This window comes from Raphanus sativus, chromosome 6 (assembly GCF_000801105.2).
Source record: "Raphanus sativus cultivar WK10039 chromosome 6, ASM80110v3, whole genome shotgun sequence".
Lineage (NCBI taxonomy): Eukaryota > Viridiplantae > Streptophyta > Magnoliopsida > Brassicales > Brassicaceae > Raphanus > Raphanus sativus.
The window spans coordinates 46,891,022-46,915,398 of record NC_079516.1 but is presented as its reverse complement, the minus strand read 5'-3'; the positions used below and the strand labels follow the sequence as shown (position 1 = coordinate 46,915,398).

Below are 24,377 nucleotides of genomic sequence, written 5' to 3'. Positions count from 1 at the left end.
GTGAAGCAATAGATAGGTAAAGAAAAGAGGAAAGAGGAGATGATGTGGTTGGTGAAAATATAGGTTTAGACATCTTTAAATCATTCATCCAATATCTGCCCACCTTAGGACTAGAAGAACAGATCTTGAAGCTTCAGTTAAACTCCTGTTTTAGGCATCTTTTAACTTTTTTTCTTTATCTTTTTTTTTAAATACCAAATTTGAAAAACTTATCTTTTAAAAGTTTTTTGTGACCACTAACAAGTAATCCCCCCTCCTCTATAAAGACATGACTACTCCCTTTTTCTAAAAATCTTATTACCAAACTACATCAAAAGTAAAGAACACGTCTCCCGACCAAAAAAAAGAAGACGCTTGTCGGAGAAAATCATCTCTGGCTTCAACAGTTATGCCGGAGATCGAGATTGTCGCCGACGACGGCGGCAACCGCAATAACAACAACGCCTTGTTCGGAAAATACGAGCTCGGGAAGCTTCTCGGATGCGGCGCCTTCGCCAAGGTCTTCCACGCCCGCGATCGCCGCTCCGGCCAGAGCGTCGCCGTCAAGATCCTAAACAAGAAGAAACTCCTCGCGAACCCAGCCCTGTCCAACAACATCAAGCGCGAGATCTCGATCATGCGACGTCTATCTCATCCCAACATCGTCGGTCTTCACGAGGTGATGGCGACCAAGACCAAGATCTTCTTCGCCATGGAGTTCGTTAAAGGAGGCGAGCTGTTCAACAGAATCTCAAAACACGGACGCCTCAGCGAAGATCTCAGCCGTCGGTATTTCCAGCAGCTGATCTCCGCCGTAGGCTACTGCCACGCGCGCGGCGTTTACCACCGCGATCTCAAGCCGGAGAATCTCTTGATCGACGAGAGCGGGAGCCTTAAGGTCTCCGACTTCGGTCTCAGCGCGCTGACGGATCATGCCGGACCCGACGGTTTGTTGCATACCTTGTGCGGCACGCCAGCTTACGTGGCGCCGGAGATTCTCTCCAAGAAGGGATACGATGGCGCGAAAGTGGACGTGTGGTCGTGCGGCGTCGTTTTGTTCGTTCTCGCCGCGGGTTTTCTGCCGTTTAACGATCCGAATGTGATGAACATGTACAAGAAGATTTACAAGGGAGCGTACCGGTGCCCTAGGTGGATGTCTCAGGATCTGAAACGATTCATCTCTCGTCTCCTTGATATCAATCCTGAGACGAGGATCACGGTTGATGAGATTGTTAAGGATCCTTGGTTCGTTAAAGGAGGTCTCGAAACGATTAAATTTCACGACGAGGTTGATCAGGATTATGGTGCCGTGAAGAGCAAGGAAGATGGAGGAGGAGGAGGATTGGAAGCGGTGAAGAGCTTAAACGCGTTTGATCTGATATCTTTCTCGTCGGGATTAGATCTCTCCGGTTTGTTTGACGGGTGTGGTGATTCCGTTGGAGAACCGGAGAGGTTCCTGTCGGAGAAGTCGCCGGAGAAACTCGCGGAGGAGGTGGAGGAGTTCGCCAAGGAGGAGAGGGTGAGGGTGAATAAGAAGAAGAAGGAAGGGTATGAGCTCGAGATGGAAGGGCAGAACGGGAATTTCACTATCGGGGTTTACATTTCACGGCTGAACGATTTGCTCGTGGTGGTGGAGGCAAGGCGGAGAGGTGGCAAGGTTGATTGCTACAAGGAGATGTGGAATGACAAACTCAAGCTTCAGCTTATTGGCGTTAGCGATCAAACGCCAAACGCAAGTATATGAAAACGTTACCAGATTTTTCATGATATGCTTTCAAATCAAACGCCAAATCGTAGCGGTTGGGATTGGCTGGATTGATTTGCGTTCAACTATGTTTTTAGAATTATCATCCAAAAAGGAATTAAAGAAAAATTGAAATGTCTATTTGAATACTATATCAGATTGTACGTATTCTTTTTGTGCTTTCTTATTAAAAAAATGTGTTGATATGTACAACAAGTCTAAGTTGCATTTGTAGAGACTTGCTCTTTTATACAATAGAGAAAATGTTCTTCTCTTTTACGTAAGGTGAATAAAACCAATTATGGTTTTTTTGAGTAAAAATGGAAATCCAAACTATATATAATAGTTGAATTATTAGTATTATATTATTCTCTATTATTAAACATATGAAATCATTGAATGTAATTTTCCATATCCGGTGAAAATTTGTGCGGTTTCCTTACAAAACTTAATAAGCTATGATTGTCCACTTGTGTACAATCTCACAACTCAAAAAGATGTTTTATGCCAGAAATAGTATTAGCACCGATTGATCCCAGATCTAGGGAGATTATTTAGACTAAAGGTCTACACACTTCTTGGTATACAAAAAAAAATCGATCAATTTCAGATATAGATTCGATAAAATTTGATTTAACCAATTTTTCTAATTTAGCAGATAAGTTTTAATTAGTTTTGATCGGTTTAGTTTTGACGAACTCTTTCTCTGGATAACAATACTTATATGATTTAATTCCATATGAACATGTGCTAAGCTCAGTGTATTACTGCCAACCTTTTGGTTTTAGATGTAGATGAGGAGAATATGGGAAATTAGGTTGTTTGGTATGAATTAGAAAAGTAGTTAATGAAGGGAAAATGTGCTTGGTGAAATCAATGGATGCTTCTTTGGTCAAAACAATCAGATTATGTCCAATCTAAAGTTCATTCTTGGTATGTTTGCACGAAAGACGAAGACAATCCAATGTAAGTAGTAAATACTAATAACTAATAAGTGTATTTTCATCGTCGTTTTATCACACTCAATTTCTTACACTAATGTTAAATGAAATCGAGTATGAAATAAGAAATATTTTAATCCAACTATATATCTCATTCTATAATGGAACATATGGAGTAATCTATTTTTTGTTTATTCATTATTTTATTATAAAATGAGATATGAAGTTGAATTTGAGCAATTTTACTTTAAAAATTCTCTTTTATTCTATTTTATAGGAAAAAATGTAATTTACCTTAGAGATGCTCTTAGGTTCATTTTAATTTTATTATATTTTTCTTAACATGTTTAAAAACTACAAAGAAAAAAAAATCCAAAAGAAAGAAAAAGTGATATAGCAACAATAGGCAGTCAATAAATATAGATTGGTCCGAAAATCTGGTTCAAATCCAATTTCATTCTAAGAGCATGTAGTTGGTTACACCGATGCATGTTTAATTAAGGCTTGGATATCTTGTAGGAATGTATCAAAAATGATTTCTTTTACTCTTAATTAGAGCTTGATCCGTGCGCTCGCACGGGTTGTTATTTTCATTTTTTATATAAATGAATATTATTTAAATGTGTATTGGTTTATATTTTAAATATTTATTATATTTTAAATATTTTATAAATACAATAATCAAATAGTTTACGTGCTGTAGAAAATAGTGATCCGTGCCCGCTACTAAACTTTTGACAAAATGTTGATCTATTGATATGTTTGAATAATATTTTTTTAATTCAAATGTAATAAGAATTTAAATATTTTGATCAGATATGGATAATATGGTGAGATTTAGATACGTTAGAAAAAGAATATTTGGTCATAAACATTAAACATTGTTTTACAATATATTTAAATTTTCTTGTTGAAAATAATTAATAGTAATTGAAATGATTAAACGTATATGTTAGAATTTTTTGAAATATATATAATCTTAGGTGAGATTATATTATATTAAAAATAATATTCACTTACAAATATTTCATATTGTTTTATAAGTTGTTTAAAAATATTTAAATCGTAGCATATATAAATTTTATTGTTCAAAATAATTAATGGTAAGTTAAACATATATTTTAGGAATATTCATAATATTGTTTAATATCGATTTTAAACTTGATTTTTGTTCAAAATAATTAATGGTAACATTATTTAAGTTTAATATAGTTAAAATCGATTTTAAATTTGAATATTCCTAAAAATTAGCTAATTTGTTTAAGGAAATATATTAAATACGAAATTAAGTTAGATTTGATTTAGAAAATAGTTTAATAAATAGGAAAAGATAATGATTCCTTAAAAATAGATTCATTTAATTACTTCAGTGGCATGCTATTGTAAATAAGTTGAAAAACTTTGGGATATTTTATATTTGTACTTCTGTTTTAATAATATAGATAGATGGAGAGTGATCTGAACCTTGATCCATATTCAAGAAAGTGGGATAATAATATAAAAGGGGCCACTACACATGGTCTTTGCTTTTTCGGATTGAAAGACAAGACTTAAATCAATAGTTCTGATCTGATAAAGTTATTGTTACTAAAGATGGAAAATTCATTTTCTGCTACATATATTTGGACACCACTAACATATTTACTTGGCCAATAATTCTAGTTACCAACGTAAGAGCATCTCCAAAATGATTCTCTATTTTAGAGTTTGCAAAACTCTAAATTTGAAATTTCAGTATATTATTCTTCAAAAGAAAAACTTCAAACTTAACTTCAAAATTATTTGTATTTTACATTATGGTCCCTATATTTGTTATAATTAAAATAAATTCATAAAACTTATAAATAATTAGCACATATATAAAAATATCATATTAATATTAATTAATAAAATCTTACAGTAAATATATAAATTATAAATATAAATACATAACTAAATATTAAACTACAAGAAAAAAACACTATATTTTGAAACTTGCAAAACTTCTTTGAAGTTTAAATATGTTTTTAAACTTCATATTTGAATTTTAAAGGTATTTTTAAACTTCATATTTGAAGTCTAAAAATGTTTTAAACCTTAAAACTTTTTATTTTATGGTTTATATTTAGTTTTATGTGTAGAACTAAAATTTATGAAAACAAATATGAAATATTATAAGATATGATTTTTTAAAAAAAATTAAAATGATAAACAATAAAAAATCTAAGAATCATAAAATGTAATATATAATTGTAAGGACTAAAATGCAAATAAAATTATGAAACTTCAAATTTGAAGTTTTGAGTAATATTTGAAATTTCACTACTAAAAACTTCAAATTTGAAGTTTTAAAATTTCCTTTTGGAGAACAAAAAACTTTAAATATGAAGTTATAGAATGTCTTTTTGAAATGTTCTAATAGGGGATCTCCTTAAATCTTCCCAAACTAGACAATGGGTCTTGATTAAAGTGGCTTACCAATTAGCCCATTGCTGTCGTTTACGGATAATGGATTTTGGATTGTATTGTCGTCCAACGATCAAACTGACGCCGAGAGGAGAGTTGAAATTACTCTCAAGTTGGTTAGCTGCTTTATCATGACCATTAAGTATTGAAATTAGTTTATGCTGTTGCACAAAAAAAATAGTTGATGCTACAAAACAATAAACATATGAAAAATATTGTAGGATATCCCTATTTTTTTTGGTTACAAATATAGTTTCTAAAGATCAAAATGACTTAAAATATTTCATTAAATAACTAATCTAGACCTTATGGTTTAGAGTTAAGAAGTGAAGTTTTGAGATTGAAGTTTAAAATTTTATAAAGTAAAAAAAATATTAAAATTTGAAAATATTTTTTTTTAAATAGTTTTTAAAAGTATTTTGAATTTCAAAAAGAAATACTGAAAAATAAAACTAAAATAATTAGAAAAAAATTCAAAAAATAAAATTTATGAAATTTATAAAATAATTCAAATTTGAAAACATATAGTTAGAAACTATTAAAATCATTATTATTTTATTGTTTTTATTGATTTATTTGCATTTATATATCTAGGGTATAAGAGTCTTCTATTAAATGAAATATTTTGGTTATTTTCCTTGTTAATAACTCTTTTTATGATAAAAGCTTGATCATAGTCTATTTAGGAAAATTGCTCTAAACATATTGTTGAAGTTGGTTCAGTTATTGGAAAACGGCCAAAAGCGAAGAATAAGCATCAAAATGGAAAGATTACTAATCACCATATACTTTATTACATCAACCACTGAAGTTGAAGTGATCGATCTGATGACTCCGTCGCCGAGCTGCAGAGGCGGATCGTCTATGAAGAGGCCAAGAGTTTCTGAGTTTACAGACTTGGCAAGGTCTCTTAATTTCATAGAGTTGTAAAGGAATAACAGAAAATTCAAACCTCATTATAAACGTGAGTAATAGGAGGTGGGGAGTTGGATGATTCCACAATTGCTAAACCAGGTTTTGATTTTTTTTTATTTTTTTTGAACAACCAGGTTTTGATTTAGAACTCATAGATTTGGAAAGAATGTATGCACTGAATCTAGTTGAGTACTACTCAGGATCCAGAATACCTTTGAAACGTTATACATATCTGATACAAACAGTTCCATTATTTTGTGAAGCTTTCAAATAGATTGACATTTTTTTTTCAAATAGATATACATTCAGCAAGGAATAATCGCATTCCGATTTTCCAGTGTGAAATTGATGAGATATAGTGTGCCCATGTTCTTGATCTTGACTATATTTTGTGTCCAGTCATGCATGTTAAGACGTGGTGAGACTAGGAAAAAAACGAATCATACGAACTATAATTTTGTAATTACGGTCAATAATATAAACTATGATCTATGAACTGATTAACGCATTTAATTTGGGTTCTTAGACGGAAACATCCTCCACGTGCAGCCACATGTTCATTATGTTGTGTAATTCTTTCTCCCTTTGTAACCACTTTTCTTATGTACATATGTATCGTATTAGATTTTCCTTTTTACAGTTTGACATTAGCGCACGTGAAGAGATTTGGCAAAAGAAAAATTATGGAACGGTTTGGTTTCTCAATACATTAACAGCTGGCTTACACGTCGGGAACTTTTACTATTACTTCGGATTTGGTTGAATCGGTACGGTTCATCCGGATTGTAGAACTCTAGTGCTTGGCTCAATATTAACTTGAGACAAAGTACAAGGATCGATACAAGCGGCATATTAATTTTTATTTTCTTTCTTCAACCAACTTTCTTTATAACTTTTTTGACAAACCACAAACTCTAAAATTAATATATATATATATATATATATATATATATATATGTGAATTGTTTTGATCGTTGAGCATTGAACTTACTGGAACTTATGGATTAAATATCTTATGATCAGAATAGGAATAAAAAATAAGTTTCTCTTTAAGGTCTTCGGCCGTATATCTCCCAGTATTTGTTCATACATATTAGTATTTGTTCATACATAATTACATATGATGGATAATAAATAATAATCTTTTGCAAATCTCGAGCTTACTCAAAATTTAATAAGTAATATAACGTACAAGAATAAGACCATTAAATTTTTTTAATCGTCGAGATGATATATTTCTATAATTCTATAGTTATAAAATTTAAATTAAATAAAGACTATTAATATAATCCACCCTAATGACTCTCCTTTTTATTAAGAAGCTCTATTTCCTCCATTTCTCCTCTTCTTCTTCTTCTTCTTCTTCTTCTTCTTCTTCATTGATGCTCTCAGGAACAAGCTTATAACTAGCATCCTTGGATGTCCAGAGACAGGTAAATTTAATCATAATATATATATAATCTTGGTAAAGTTTTGATAATAATCCTTTGGACAACTTTTTGGTGTTGGACTGATTGGAAACGACAGAGAAGGATTTAGCGAGTACCACGAGATCGTGAAGAAGGTAAAGAAAGATCCAACCTTCGAAAAGACGGCGGATCATGCCGTGATGGAATAAGGAGACACGTATTTATGACTAATAATTGAACTGATTGAATTTCTTCCTTGTCCAGTAAACATAGCCTGCTAGAGACTAAGTAGAGAACAAATAGTATATCAACATACAATTGAAATAGAGAACAAATAGTATATCAACATCCTTGAAAATAAAATAGTAGAGCTTGAAGAACTAATATATTTTTTTTTTGCTAAGAATGTTAATTTATCATTTATGATAAGGGGTTTGCTACAAAGTAGAATAACCAAACAGAGAGATACCCTGGCAAAGAAAGAAACGTAAAAACAGGGTAGCAGTAAACATAGCCTGCTAGAGACTAATAATTGAACTGATTGAAAAAGTCAAACAGCCAGGATCAGATCAGCCATAGAGGCATTAGGGATTTGAATTTCTTCCTTGTCCTCAAATCGTTGATAGTATTTATGACCTGCCTATTGATATCTTTGAAAAGAAGCAATGCAGGAGTGAGCATCTGGTTATGCAGCATGTTGTTACGCTGCTGCCAAATACCATAAACCATTGCTTGAACAACCATCATTCTCAAAACAGATGGGGCTGTAGATGATGAAGTAGAACTCCATTGGATAAGCTGAGACCAGTCCGTGAAGTGGGGGACCGTTGTGCGGAGTCTTCTACGAATCTCACCCCAGATCACAACCGCAAAAGGACAAGTGAGCATCAGGTGATCACGAGTTTCCGCCTGCAAAGAGCACACGCAGCAGGTAATAGGAATCTGCATTCCCCAAGAGATCAAGCGAGTGCGGGTTGGTAACCTGTTCAGGTTGGTGACCCACATATGAAACGCATGCTTTGGCGTTGCACCACTAAACCAAATATGCTTGGCACTGGCTTGAGTTGCTGCGCGAGGTCTAAGAATTTCCCATGTTTTTGATGATGAAAAATAGTAATCGGTGTGCCCGCTGGTTCTCCATCCAAACCTATCAGGGTCGCTTACTAGATATGGAGGAGTAACGGTTGTGAGAAAAGTGTGAAGAGCAACTTCATTATCAGACCTGGGGTGTGGCAGAGTCCATCCCTGAGCACTGCAAGCATCCGCAACAGAAGCATCAATATGAACTCTCAACTTTCGAGTTCCCTCCCGTCCAAAGACATCAATTAAGGGACCAAGGGGAGACCAGTGATCAAACCAGAAACTTGTGTCACAACCATTGTTGACTTCACATATCAAAAAATTTGAAACAAGTTCTCTCAGCCGAAGAATGCATCTCCAATTCCGAGAGTGATTAGGCGACTCCTCTTGAGACCAAAAATGGTATGAAGAGTTACAGTTGTAAGCTCTATGCCATGCCACCCAAAGAGAATCACTTCCTGAAAAAAGGAGCCACACAAGACGCAGCATCAAAGTGAGATTCCACTTCCTGAAGAACTAATATATACGCGATACGTTAATTAGTTATGACTTATGAGCATATTATACTACTTAGATTCTTTTTTTTTTTGAAACTAAAACTTACTTAGATTCTTTTTTCTTGACTTTGTTTCTAGGTATTATGTATTTATACGTCATGGATATTTCTATTTGATTGTATGTATAGTTTCTGAATTTCTGAGATATGGCTCTTGAGATATTTGGTATCATGCTATGTTTTTGGTCTTTTCCCCAATGTTTGATTATCAAGAGATTCTCGTTTGTATTAGTGTTTTGATTTAACATTAACTTATGTTAAGGTGGATTGTTTTACGCAAGATCACTCATGATCGGACGTTACGTAGAGCCTCTTTGGTCTAGTAACATCGGTATTAACTCTGAATAATCGGTATTGCAAAAAGATGACTGTGACAGGTTATGAAAGATGAACACAAGAGTTGGATTTTGAGGGATGGCAAAGAATAGAAGTAAAGAGAAATTTCATGAACTGTTGATTGTGCGAGTGATGTAGATCTATTAACGTTTAATTATGAAGAGTCTTTGAGAATACATGATCAATGTGCAATACTTTGATAAAAGGATTTATGAGAAAAAACATGTAAAATCAATAAATCAATAACAATTGATTTCAAAATAATGATATATCAGTTTTTTACTTTATTTTTGAATAACACAAAACTTTTACTGATTTTATAGAATAATGAATCCAATAACTCTAGATTTTGAAAAACTTTTAACTACTAATTATAAATCATAAAACTAATAACACCTGACTTTAAAATAGTTTTGAATAGTCTTAGTGGAATAACACTATAAATATTACAAAATACAAGTTTTTGCACAAGAAAAATATATATATATTACAAAATACAAATCTTAAAAACTTTTCAAAAATATAAAATCCAATAACACCCTTTAAAAATACGCATCATCTTAGATCATGATGGGCTTTTTTATATCCTAAGTAGCATAGGGCAATAAAGCATAAACCAAAATACGCTCCACTGGATCATAATGGGCTTGAAGTGGCCCAAACATGAGCTTTTTAGATGACGTAATCTCTCGGACATAAACTGAAACAGAGTTTTTTTTTTTTGAGTTCTGTCGGCACACAAGAAAGAATGGGGGAAGAAGAAGAAGAGAGCCCTAATTCCATGTGCATACTTCCGGAGCTACTGGAAGAGATATTCATTAGATTGCCATTGAAATCGATACTCAGATTCAGAACCGTATCAAAACAATGTAAATCACTCCTAGAGTCGAGGAGGTTTTCTGAGAAACGTATGAGTCTCCTCCAAAAGAATCGGAGAATCCTCGCTGCTTACAATTGCGACTGCGGCGACCGTCCGCGTCTCCTCCCTGAGTCACGGTTCGAAGGAGACGAAGAGATCGTATATCTTCACTGCCTCGCCTCACGACCCTCGCTGAGCTGCGACGGTTTGCTCTGTTTCCCCGAACAGGATTGGATCATCGTTTTAAACCCAACCACCAGACAGCTCCGCCGATTCCCTTCCGGCTTGAACCATAAGTACAGATTTGGATTCGGTAATAATCTCTAATTCCCCCCTCCAATTAAAAAAAATTGAAAATTTTGAGAATTAAAAATCAAAACTCTTTCTTTGGACAGGATTATGGTCCAGCTTCTCGCCGGAAAACTGGGCGATAGGTTTCGGTAAAGACAAGGTTACGGGAAGATTTAAAGTAGTGAGGTTGTGCTGTTCTTATCGGGAAATTGGGCAAGAGGAACCTGTGGTGGAATGTAGTGTTCTTGATGTTCAAACTGGTGAATGGAGTAAGCTGAGTCCACCTCCTCATCTAGTCAATCCCGGAAGCAAATCTGTATGTGTGAAAGGATCCATCTACTGGTTACACGTGGATGTTTACGTTGAAAAGCGTTATAAAATACTTAAATTAGATCTTCATAAACAAGAGTTCAACAAATTCCCAGTTCCTCCTACACGGGCCACAAAGGAATCCCGGTTAGTAAACCTTGAGGAACGTCTAGCGTTTGTCAAAACAAATGTTTTGCCCGTTTGGATGCTAGAGATATGGAGCATGGATGATACAGATCAAAAACGATGGAGCAAGACTTTTTCCATACGTTTACAACTTAAAGTTTTTTCCTGGCCAATGCGGAATAGGTGGTTCACGCCTGTGGCGATTTCTAAGCAAGGGAATCTTGTTTTCTATGACAATCAGAACAAGCTTTTTAAGTATTATCCAGGGACAAATGAGATTCGTTGTCTCTCTCTGGACACTAGTGTTATATCTCTATACCTGGAGAATTTGGTCTCACTTCCTTTGAAACCGAGCCATCCGTATCCTCGTGTAAGTGTGGAAACAAGGATGTCTAGATGCTCCTTGTTTTTCAAGGAGTCGAATTCTTGGATATGCAAAGCCTTGCAACGTAATGAATTTAGGATCCTAGAGATTGTGTTCACATCTCTAGTAGTAGCTGGTTATATTTGCTCACCTCGAATGTAAAAGAATCACTTGTCTCTGTGTAGTATAACTATTATTATTATTAGCTTGATATTTATTTTGCTAGCTTCTTTTTCCAGTAACATTTAAATCGATATAAGTGGATTTATAATCTATCTTCCCTTATTCAAATTTTATACTTGTTTACGGATATTGACTAGGAGCAGTGCCTAATGTTATAACAACTATGGTAATTAGCACAAGATAATGTTCAATTTGTTTTTGAATACAGATTCCATTATCTTTCTCTATTCACATTGTTACTTCAAAGGTTGTTTCCTACAGCCTACATCTTTGGATGCTATAATATATGGTTTAATTATGTTTTCATTTTCATTCTACGCTCAATGTTTTGAACCTTACCACTTCATTAATTGTCTCGGTTTCACTTCATTTACATGTCAAAACATACCATACACATGAGAGCATACATGTCTCGTTTCTCTGTTTCTTTCTTTTTGTAGACAACTACAAAATAGCTCATCTCAGATATTCAGGGGAGACTCTAGATGTGATCGCTTGTATCTGGCGGCAAAGAAGCAGTGTGTGGGATTCAACAGTGGAGCGAGACATTTGAGGAACCTGGTGGATGAGGAAACTATCTTAGGAGCTCATTTGATTTAAGTAGAGTACAGACAGAGATGTTTGGAAGTTTTTCCTTAAAACGCTATAGAAGAACTAATTCATGACCAGATATTCTGAATAGAATTCAATCAAATACAAAAAATACAATTTTCCTATTGTGCAATGTATATATTATCATGTCCGTTCGTTTTACTTGGATCGGCCAGTAATTGTACTTCTCTTCTATTGTGCTATTTGTTTGTTTATCGACTAACTGGAATTCATTTGTATATAGAAGTGAACATTGATTCAAATGTTGTTTTTCTTTTTGGTTTAGCTTATTAGTTGCACGAGTGGTAAGCACACACTCCTCAAGAGGAGTATTCAGTTTACTATCTTTTCGTCAACGTATTCATCTATATAATCTATTAAAACTAAAGTACAAATAATATTTAGTCCTGAGTTTTCCACAAAAATTACAATAGCATGTCACTGGACTAAACCAATGGTATCATTAAAACCAAACCTCCGAAAGTCAATTGTTTTATTTAACCAATCACATTGACTAACCGACGTTGATAAACATACGCCAACATTATAACTAAATCTCCTAAATCCAATTCATTTATTTAACCAACCAGTAAGTCTAGTATATGAATTTAATTGCCACAACATATCATATATCCTCATTATTGTAGTCTGCTGCATTATAACCCATCTATGGCATACGTGAACCATTTTAATATCACAAATAATGTCAAATAAAATTCATCACAACACCTATATAGATCTTTGTACTTGGATTACAATTTAATTAACGTTTGCAGAAATCATATATGTGGTAGACCAAGTTGATGTTATATCTTGTGGTCAGGTCGTTTTGAATAGATTACGAAAAAAGTATTACGAAACCGGTTATTGTGATGCTAAAACCAAAGTTCAAAACTAAGTGAAAATCATTTTTTTTTGCATCAGTGAAAATCTCTTGAGATATGGAAAATATAAATAGAATATTAATTAACCAAGAAAAATCAGTAATTAGTTACTATATTATGCACTAGATATTCTAACATTAGCTAGGATTGATTAGCATATATTTGGTAATCGTTATCATTGAGTTTAAAAAGAGATTTAAAAATATCATAAAGGTATATAAGCTCGCCATAATCAAGGATTAAACTTCCGTATATTCTCTTTTTATACATGTAAATCACGTTTTAAATATTTTTAGTTATGATTTCTTCAAAAAGCTACACCCTTGGCCAAACAATATAAATATAGGAAGCTTATCTAACACCCACTATTAAAATTATAAACTTTTCGTTTTAACAAAATATTTGTTTTTAAGATCTTGACTATCAAATGTTTTTGGGGATTTCCATGGTCAAATACAGTCTGTTAACAAATCTTAATTTATGAGATGTGATTATGAAATATGCATTAACTTCAGCAAATGTGATTTACATAAAAATTTCGGTATACCTTTTAGGCACTTTAAAATATTTTGAAAGATTTTATGGCCCATCTATTCTATATTATTAAAACTGAAATATAATAATTAGATTTGTTTAGAAACATGAATAACAGTTCAAAAAAACAAGTTTATTTGGAAATATAGATATCAGTTAAAAAAATAGGTTTGCTTTGAAACATGATTAGCAATATAAAAAATATAATGTTATTTGGAAACATAGATAGCTATATTAATAAAAAAAAGTAATGGGCTTATGTTATTAACAAAAATTAAAAGACTTAATATTATGAAATACTATTTATTTGAGTAACTTTAAAATATACGAAAATGGATTACTATAATTACTTAAAAACATTTTTTGCTAAAATAATCATAAAATAAAATTTAAACTTTATATATATATATATATTTCAAATCAAAATAATAATTTAAAGTTGGTTTATATCAAAAATTGATTTAAAATATGCATACATTCAAAATTTTATTTTTACTAAAAATATTTTTCAATAACCATTATTAAAAAAATGTTTTCAGTATATATCAAAAAAATAATAAAAACCCAATTTCATATACCGACTTAAGTTATGGTTTTTATATTTCACATTAAATTTTTAAAATATAATATATGTGAGTATTTATATGATAGTACATATAAAATATTATTAATTATATGATTATTTATGATATATAATAGTGACTAGAGGTGGGCGTTCGGGTATCCATTCGGATTTGATTTGGATCTATTTGGGTTTCGGATTTTCTAGGATCAAAGATTTCAGCCCTATTCAGATATTTCTAAATTTTTGTTTGAATTCATTCGGATCTTTGTGGGTTCGGTTCGGATTCGGATAACCTATTTAAATTATTTTTAAATTTTTAAAATTCATTATATAAACTTTAAACTTTTCAAAATCTATAAATAAAATAATTTTTCAAAATCTATAAATAAAATAATATATTACATTTAAATTTGAATAACATATGTGTCAATACCTAAATTTAACATATAAATTGGTTTGGTTTAAATATTTAGATATATAATCAATAATTATTTGTATTTTTGGTGTTATGAGTACACTTTAACTATTTTAGATATTTATTTTTGAATATTTGTATATATTTTCAAGCATTTAAACCAACTTAAAAGTGTCACATATATTATGGATGTTTTTATATATATTAAATCTAAAATATATATATAAGTATATAAATATTTTTCGGATACATTTGAATATATGTTATTTGAAACACTTCAATTTGGATCGGATCCGGTTTCGATTCTTTAAACATCAAAATTTTGAATAATTAGATATTTAATCATTTTGGTTCGAGTTTGCTACTACTCTTTTGGATTGGAATCGGTTTGTTTCTTTCAGATTTTAATTTTTTATTTAGCCCTAATAATATGAAAAATAAATAGTAACATATTTTTGAAAATACATCCTCACGAACGTACGGGTCAAAATCTAGTTTTACTTAAAGCTGGAAAAAGGAACTGTGATGGGAGGAGATTGGCTCTTCTTAATTAGGATGGATATGCACAAACTCATATGTCTACAAATTATGGATTGAAATGTTCTTAAGCATTATAAATTCATGTAAACTCATATATGCCTGCTTAGCAGCTTAGTTGCATGAGTTCATCTGAAATTAAAAACAAAGAAAGAGTTATAATGCAGGGCTAAATTTTAAATTAAAAACAAAGAAAGTGTTCTATTGTTTTTCGATGCCAAAAAAAAACACACATTTGTTGCATGAGTTCATCTGAAATTAGCATTTATGTTAGTGTGATTCTCTCGTATGACTTCTTTCCCATCTCATAACTAATAGAAAATAGAACACACTTAGTCACTCTCGAAATTGACTTACTGATTAAATTAACACAACGTGTTACTTTCATTCTGAAAGCAACACATGTGTTTTAGCATGGGATTTAATAGTTCTACGCAACAGATGTGTGTTTAGCATGTGATTTACTAGTTGATCCGCGCTAAAAAACCGCGAGTATGTTTTCACTTATTAACTCAAAATTGATTTATAAATGACTATTATTTTTGTTTCGTATCATAACAATTGAGTTTTTATGTTTTTGTTATTTTTTTCTCTCTCTTCAAAATAAAAAGTAATAGAAATTTCTGTGATCAATAGTGATTTGCATGAATTTATAACTTTTTATTAGAGAACATATGATTTTAAAGTTTTTTGAAAATAATATTTGAGTTTTAAGAAGTGTCTTCATATCCGACTCAGATGAGCTAAACTGATGGACATGTACTTTGTATATAATCCAGTTTAGATTTAATAAAAAAAATCGTTAAAAACTCCATAGAATCCGATAAAAATCCAAAAAATCGTTATTAAACTGCGATTTGATACCAATGATCTAATAAAACATAAAATATATGAGTGTATTTTTTTATTAAATTAGTCATATACTTTTAATTTTACATACATTTGTGGTCTTTAAACTTTGATGATTTTGTTATTAATAACTTATTATAAGATTGTATTTTTTATTTTAGATTAAAAATTAATTTTATGATACATAGATTTAAGAAAATAACATTATGATGTTATTATATTCTTATGATTAATTTAATTTGTGTCTAATATTTGAACTTAAAATATGTATATTAAATGAAATTAGTATATTTTATAAGTATATGTAAGTCCATTATTTATTGATCTATTTAAATATATATCTGCAGGTCCAAAACCAAAAGATTCAAATGCCATTAATAAATTTTATTAATCATTTGTAAAAGTAAAAGTATTTTTGGAAAAAGTAAAATTTTCATTAAAGACATAAAATAGGAATGATCATTTTTTGACGGTATAGATGCTTTTTAGTGTGGTTTGAATGAGTGGGCTACTTGCTCAAAAGAAAAAGAATGAGTGGGCTGGTTCACATTTGGGCTCATAAATATAACTAGAAGGGCCCATTAGAAGTGAAATTGAAAAAAGATGTTAAATACGGTTACAGCGCCATAACTGTCATCACTCTCTCGTAGAATCGAAGTTCTGATCGTCACTCAGAGAAGTTTTGCAGAGACGTTTTGCATTTGCTGGATTGAGGTTTCGTTTTGAAGTTTCATTCTGATCTCTTTATATTGATTGCGTTTCTTATCCAGGAAGCTTTGAGTTCGAGTCGTCCTCGTCGTCCTTGTTTCCGTTTCGTATTCAACTGATTTGGAGTTTCGATGAATCTGTGAACAAGAGATCGTTATTCTGAATTGAGATTTCGTTTTGGAACTTGATTCTAATTTCTGCATCCTTATTGATTTTATTATCCACGAAGGTAGCTTGAGTAATGTCGTCGTCTTGTTTCCGTTTGTATTCGATTGATCTGGAGTTTTGATAAATCCGTGAACTAGAGATCGTTCTTCTGTATTCAGATTTAGTTTTGAAACTTGGAATCTGATTATTGAGTTTCTTATCCCTAATACGAGTAATGTTCGCTCTTTTGTATATTCAAACTATTTGGAAGTTTGATCAATCATGAAACCAGAGATCGTTCTAGTGTATTGAGATTTGGTTTTGATGTTTCTTGGAGAGCTAATTAATATCATCGTCTTCTTCCTCTGTTTCGTTATGTTGTGATTTCGTTTTGAAGCTTTGTTGTGATTCTATATCTATATTGAGTTTTTTTTTCTCCAAGGTACATCCATATTGAAGATTAACGTCAATTACTTTATTTTTTCTCACTCTGTTAGAACTGGAATATGGAAGAAGGGGGAGAAGCAGATGGAGATGAAGCGAACGGCAATCCAGTAAGCGAAATCATTTGAAAATTACAAAAACTTTTTTTTTTCCATATAATCACAATTATTTTGAATGTGCAGGCTTTAGGTCCTTTGGAGATGATTCGTAATTTCGCTTCAGGTGACTTTAGTTTAGTACATTGGGTTGATGTATGAATTATAGTTTTTAGCCCATTTGTTTCTTGGGCTTTCGGGTTTTAGTGTTGTAATAGTGTTTGGGCCTTTGGGCTTTTAATCCAACTTTGACGGGAAAATAATTAGGCATTGGTAGAGCCGGTTGGGACCATAAGGAAGAGATAATGGTCTTCGCTTTGGTGGCAACAGTCAAGAGTATTGATCTTACGTGGATGACCCAGAGGATAAACTTACTCGGGAGGTAATTCAAAGCTATATCAATGATAATCCGAAAATAGAACTACTGTATATACAACATTACTGTATTTGTAAGGGTTTGGGACATACTTGCATTTGTATTTGAGTTGGCGTGACATGCATTACATAAAAGAAAATTTTACTGGGTCTTTACAGCAGTAAATGAAAGAAATTGTTATTGAGCCTTGACGGTCAGAAAGAAGACTCGTTAGTTAATTACTGTTTGTGCCTCTCTCTTTCTTGGTACTCACGCACGCACGCGCGCGCTCAAATTTTCTCGAGAATTCTCGGGTAATTTTTGGAAAAAAGAGTTTCCAGATTCTCTGATAATTTGGCGACGAATCAGTTTCGATTGATCCATCATCGCTTCACGGATTTTGATTCCGGAGGTTCTTTTCTGAATGAAGGCGTAGGTGGTTTTGGGATTCGTTTAGCTTCAATATGAATTCAGGTGGCAAGATGTGATTTACAAGGAACCTCGTTTCTGAGTTGCTGAATCCGTGCAGGAACTTGGGTCTTTTTAAAAACTACACGGAAGAAGAAGAAGAAGAAGATAAAAGGTTGAGTTTTCACCTCTCTCTTAGGATTTCTTTGAGGATTTTAGATTAGAAGTTGGTATGTCAATTGCTAGTGTAGCTCTTAGTCCAGCCCTGGAAGAAGTTGTCAACTTTCCAGGTTTTATTGGACGGTTTGGTTAGGACTTAGACGACCCAATCCTGATATTCCTGTCTATTTCCGGATCTCTGAGCCCCTTGCGGGTCATGGAGTCGGATTCAGAGTATCAAGGGACTTTTTTGTGAAGAAGCAGAAGATTGTGGCCTTGCTGATGAGAGACTCACTGATCTCTGTAAAGACGGGGAGAGTGTGATTCATTTTTGCTGATTAGGAAATCCGCTAAAGTCAGAGCGAAACCAGTGGGGAAGGATTTTGAGGTTTCTATAACTCAGTGGGTGGTAGAAGAAGACTCATATCACCACAAGAAAAGCCAAAGGATTTCTTCCTGGAGCCTGTTGTTGTTAACCGTGAAATTGAACCGCCTTCACTGCTCAACGAGCTATAGAAGGCTTGGAGAAGGGAAACGGCCCGATCAAATCATCTGATGGATCATAGGGAGCTTACTTCATGCAAGATCCATCTGGAAACAAATATGTATCCTGTCTTTAAACCCATTGACGAGGAGCCAAAGGCTGTGAACAATCCGCACGGACAGGCTGTTTCAGTTGACGGGGAGGGACTAAAGAAAGGCACACGAACTTCTCCTCGTGACCAACCCGGTTTCGCTGGAGTTCCGCCAACAACAATGGTCAAATGTTTGCACAAAGATTGGTTCATTGCAGATGTTTGTGAGTAATGTTGGAACTTGTGAAGATATGGGACACGGAGTATTTTGAACAGGTTAACAAGATATCGGTTCTAGACATTAGGCTGGCTAATGCAGATCGTCATGGTGGCAGCATTTTGGTGTTAGCCGAGAGGGAAATGATGGTCAGATCGTGCTTACTCCAATCGATCACGCCTACTACTGCTTTCCAAATAAGTTTGAAGACTGACTGCACATTCGAGTGGCTATACTGGCCTCAAGCAAAAGAGCCATACATCGAATCCTTGGACCCTGAGGAAGACATCGAGCTTCTGAGAATCCACGGTTGGGAGATTCCGATCCGCCTTCGTGCGCTCGTGTCTTCCGCATCTCTACCATGCTTCTCAAGAAAGGTGCTGCAAAGGGTCTCACACCTTTTGCCCTCGAAAGCATGATGTGCAGAGAAACACTCGACAACCCAAGAGGATTTTATCGGCACCGTCTCTGCTATATATTATGGATTGCTGCCTCGACCAGTATTCCCGGAATTGAAAATTGAAAATATCCTTATCACATCCTCATGATTTCTTTATTCCTGCTAAACAGAGACGTCTTTCCAGTGTCCGTAATAAAATAAATAAGTGTCACTGTCTTGAACTCAACCTTGGTTTTTTGAAACAGTGGTTTGTTATGAGCCTTTACGGTCATCGTATACTGAAGACCGGAAGCTGGTTTATAAAAAGAAGCTGCTAGTAACAAACCCATAGTTTGAATTTGGGTTGCCTACCCTTCAAAGTTCAAACACAAACAAACATTACACCTACAGAGATACAGAATTTTTTGAGAAAATATGTCCCAAGTCATATATTATTGAAAGCCAGAAGCCTTTGCTTCTATAATTAGGGCTGGGCCTGCTTTACAACACTAACGGTTAGGAGTCTTTTTTATTTTATCATTTCATTTGGCTATTATACCAAAGTAGAACGACTGGTTCAACTTGATTTCATCAAGCCGGGAACAATTGGATTACACAACAAACTCCACCTTTGTTCTTTATGCGTAAGTATCAATCCATAATTCTCACGCAACCAAGCTATACCAAACACAATTTTTTATATCTATGTTCTTTTCTATATACATATGAATTCCAATTAGTTGATAAACAAAACCAATAGAAGAGAAGTAAAACGAAGGGACATGATAGTGTATTTATACAATAAGAGAATTTTCGTTTTCTAGTATTTGATTGAATTCTATTCAACTGATGCAGCTGCAGAATATCTGGTCATGAGTAAGTTGTTCTATAGCGATTTTAAGGAAGATCTTCTTAACATCTCTGTCAGTAGTTCCTTAATCAAATAAGCTCCTAAGATAGTTTCCTCATCCAATAGGTTCCTCAAATGTCTCGCTCCACTGTTGAATCCCACATACTGCTTTCGTTGTCGCCAAATACAGCACCCCATAACGTGGTCTGAGGCACTGTTTCCACACACACAAACACAAAACAACAACATAATTAGTGATAATATACCAAGAACTCCATAACTATAACCTAGCTACTCAAGCCGCCATACAAATGGAGACATTTTACTGATAATTCAGATCACAAAGACTGGAGTTTTGTTGTTAAAGTGAACGAATATGAAAAAATGAATCACGCTACCTAACGATTCAGTGTAAATGGAAAATGAAAGTAAAAGGTTTGAATGAGTTTGCATACATTATGATTGGCAGATAACTGCTTATCTGGATACAGGCTGCTCAATTGCAGGATACCAGAGTATACAGGTAACACACTGCAGAAGTGGAGAACTGCTGCAAGCGATCACATACAAATAACCGAACAAAAAGTAGTACAAAACTTTAATTAAATTGGTTAGATATCTGAACATGTTCAAAATTTTGGTATCTAGAGAACCAGAACCGAATCCGATCAGGACCAAAATATTTTATGTATCTGAGTATATTCGAACTAGATTTATATAGTTAAATATATTAATTATTTTTAAATTTAATATCTAAAATAAATATACAAGATCATATGATGGTTTTAAATTTTCCAAGCTCCTTAGAAATATATAAAAAAAAATATCAAAAATAGCTAACCGTTACTCAAAATACCAAAATACTGAAAATATCTATTCATTTTCTATCCAAATATTTAAGTCAAACCAATTTTTATATTAAGTTTAAGTATTTTGGTATAAATTATTCAAATTTATATGTTAGATTTTTAGAAATTTAAAGTATATATGAACTTTATTGTTTTTAAATTAAATGGGCGAATCTAAACTCAAACCGAACTTGTAAAGATTCGAACCAAATCTGCAAAGATCCAAATCGAACCTAACCAAACAAAATGGTATCTGCATTGTCATCCCTAATCAAATGTAAAAAAAATATTGATAGCAAAATATGTATTATTAAAAATATTTAAATAAAATATATATTTTTTAAAATTACTCTGCGTAACGCGCAGATTATCATCTAGTGTAAATAGTAAATAGTAATAAGTGTACTTTTCTGTTGTTTTTAGGTTTATTTCCATTTTGTTATATTTTAACTACAAAGAGCCAAAAAGTAACTTAATCCAAAACAAAACAACAAGTGATATTTGCTAGGCGTGGGCATTCGAGATCCCAATCGAGTTTCGGTTTTATTCAATCGGGTTTCGGTTTTTCGGATTTATCAAAATCAGCCCCATTCGGATTATTTAAAAGTTCGGTTCGGGATCGGTTCGGATTCTATCGGGTTCGAGTCGGGGTTAGTAAATCTTCAAAAAACCGGTACAACCCAATGTACTTTCGGATTTAAGTCCCAATCGGTTCTTCGATTTAAAAATATCTGATTTATACCTAATTTATAACCAAAACATAAGTAAAATTGGTTTGTTTTGGTTTCAAATACCTAATTTGTACTTTTTGTAACCAAAATATAAATAAAATCGATTTAAAATTAAGAAAGGAATATCAACCATGATCATTCAAAATCAAACGAAAGGGAAATCATAAAACGAAATGAGAAACATTTTTTACCGAAAATAAAATCTAAATTTAAATCTAAATATTTCAAAATTCAACAGCCACCTTTAATCATCAATCTTCATGTATTAGAATCACCAACTTTTATGTAATAGATAAATATTTCAAATGTTCAATATATCTGAATGTATTTTGAATACATATTATGAATTGAGATTATGTTTGGTACAGATCTTTTTGGGGTTTTGAATGTTTCGGGTTCTATCGGATATCCATTATATTCGGTTTCGGTTCGGGTAATACCCATAACCCGAAATACCGAAAAACAAGATCCATTCGGTATTTATGTCGGGTTCGGATCGATTCAGATTCATTTTTATCGGATCGGATTCGGTTCGGATTTTCGGATTCGGTTTATTTGCCTAGCCCTAATATTTGCTAGCAACAATAGGCACTCATTAAATATAGATTGATCCGAAAATCTGGTTCAAATCCAATTTCAATCTAAGGGCATGTAGTTGGTTACGCCGATGCATGTTTAATCAGGCTTGGATAATGTTTAGGAATTTATCTAATGTGATTTATTTACTCTTATTGGAGGGTGATTCGAACCTTGATCCATATTCGAGAAAGTGAGATAACAATATAAAAGGGGCCACTACATGGTCTTTGGTCTTTGCTTTTTCGGATTGATAGACAAGACTTAAATCAATAGTTCATATCTGATAAAGTTTTTTTTTTCCACCAAGTTTTTGTTTTATTGATAAACGGGCCTATCCGAAACGGCCGAAGCCCAACTACAGCATGAAGCAACAAAAAGCCCATAAGTATACGGGCTAAGACATACATGGCCGAAGCCCAAATACACTAAAGCAGTCCATCGGCCCATACATTCGATACCCGACGACTCTGGCATGTGCAAGCGACAAGGAGGCTGGAGGCATGACACGTGGAAGGATCTGCATCATCAGGACGACATGCGTTGCTCCGCCTCGACTTGACCTTCATCGCTTCAGGCAGCCGTCGGAAACTTCCACCGAAACCCTCATTTCGCCGGAGCTCAATAGCCCGCAAAACCCCCCGCCAAAACCAAATATATTCTTCACCACGCTTACTTCATGTCGGAAAGTTTCATCGATCCATCGAGATCTCATCCGATACGACGAAGCTTCCAATCACTCCAGGGATAACTGAGAATCCCTCCCGATCCATACACAAAACTGAAATCCTAACCGTTAGATTTCACCGATATACCTTAAACAGGCGACGTAAGACTGTGAGGTCTTCACCCGCGGAAGTTAGATCCGACGATGGCAAAGCTGAAAAAACTTCTACCTCCCAAAAATAAAGACCGGCGGCGGTGGAGCTGTTAGAGCCTCCACCTTCCGGAAAAGAAAACTAACAAAAAATGATCCACTTCACCACGTCATCAATTCCGCACAACCGCGTCTTCCCTCCAGAAACAAAGCCACTGCGGATGATGACTGGTCAGAAATCGGACAAGGCAGAGGACAGAGAAGACGAAAAAGAGATCAGGTGTAGCGGTTTGTTGGAGGAACGAAGGGCTCCGGCGAAAGGCACGTACGCTCACACGCCGGCCGCTCGCCGGATCAGAAGTGAGATCTGCTTTTGTCCTCTCTTTCTTTTTCAGTTTGGCACGTGTTCTGATCTGATAATGTTATTGTTACTAAAGATGGAAAGTTCATTTTCTGCTACCTTTATTATGGACCACTAACATATTTACGTGGCCAACAATTCTAATAAAGAAAACACAGGTAGTACTGGTGAGTGGTAAAGACTGGACTTCACCTTTTAAGTTTTTGTAATACGCAGGAGACGGATAACTTCCCAAACTGGACAATGGGCCAGCCGTTTGAGGAAAAGAATAGATAATGGGACTTGATTAAAGTGGCTTACCAATTAGCCCATTTCTGTCGTTTACGGATAATGGATTTTGGACTGTATTGTCTCGTCCAACGATCAAACTGACGCTGAGAGGAGAGTTGAAATTAGTCTTAAGTTGGTTAGCTGCTTTATCATGGCCATTAAGTATTGAAATTAGTTTATGCTGTTGCACAACAAAAAACATTAGTTGATGCTATAAAACAATAAACATACTGTTGAAGTTGGTGGTTTAGTTATTGGAAAACTGCCGAAAGCCAAGAATAAGCAGCACAATGGAAATATTACTAATTGAACATTTACTTTATTACATCAACCACTGAAGTTGAAGTGATTGATCTGATGACTCCGTCACCGAGCTGCAGAGGTGGATCGTCTATGAAGAGGCCAAGAGTTTCTGAGTTTACAGACTTGACAAGGTCTCTTAATTTCATAGAGATGTAAAAGAATAACAGAAAGTTCAAACCTCATTATAAACCTGAATAACAGGAGGTGTGGAGTTGAATGATT

At 33.7% G+C, this 24,377-nt stretch overlaps 3 protein-coding genes and 1 pseudogene across 3 annotated transcripts; 3 read left to right on the top strand and 1 right to left on the bottom strand.

Annotated features, from left to right (window-relative positions):
* The first annotated feature begins 282 nt into the window (after positions 1-282).
* Positions 283-1,997, top strand: LOC108806202 (CBL-interacting serine/threonine-protein kinase 11-like). The gene has a single exon (XM_018578250.2). It carries the CDS (start codon positions 389-391, stop codon positions 1,721-1,723), a length of 1,335 nt encoding a protein of 444 aa, XP_018433752.2. The 5' UTR covers positions 283-388; the 3' UTR covers positions 1,724-1,997.
* A 6,000-nt stretch (positions 1,998-7,997) lies between these two features.
* On the bottom strand, positions 7,998-9,002 carry LOC108808682 (uncharacterized). Its single transcript, XM_018580795.2, has one exon. It carries the CDS (start codon positions 9,000-9,002, stop codon positions 7,998-8,000), a length of 1,005 nt encoding a protein of 334 aa, XP_018436297.2.
* Positions 9,003-10,123: 1,121 nt separating this feature from the next.
* On the top strand, positions 10,124-11,627 carry LOC108805694 (F-box/LRR-repeat protein At2g43260). The gene is made up of 2 exons (XM_018577629.2): positions 10,124-10,577; positions 10,660-11,627. The coding sequence occupies exons 1-2, from the start codon at positions 10,154-10,156 to the stop codon at positions 11,514-11,516; spliced, it is 1,281 nt and encodes a 426-aa protein (XP_018433131.2). The 5' UTR covers positions 10,124-10,153; the 3' UTR covers positions 11,517-11,627.
* A 5,646-nt stretch (positions 11,628-17,273) lies between these two features.
* Positions 17,274-19,536, top strand: LOC108837587 (phosphatidylinositol 4-kinase gamma 3-like; annotated as a pseudogene).
* The last annotated feature ends 4,841 nt before the right edge of the window (positions 19,537-24,377 follow it).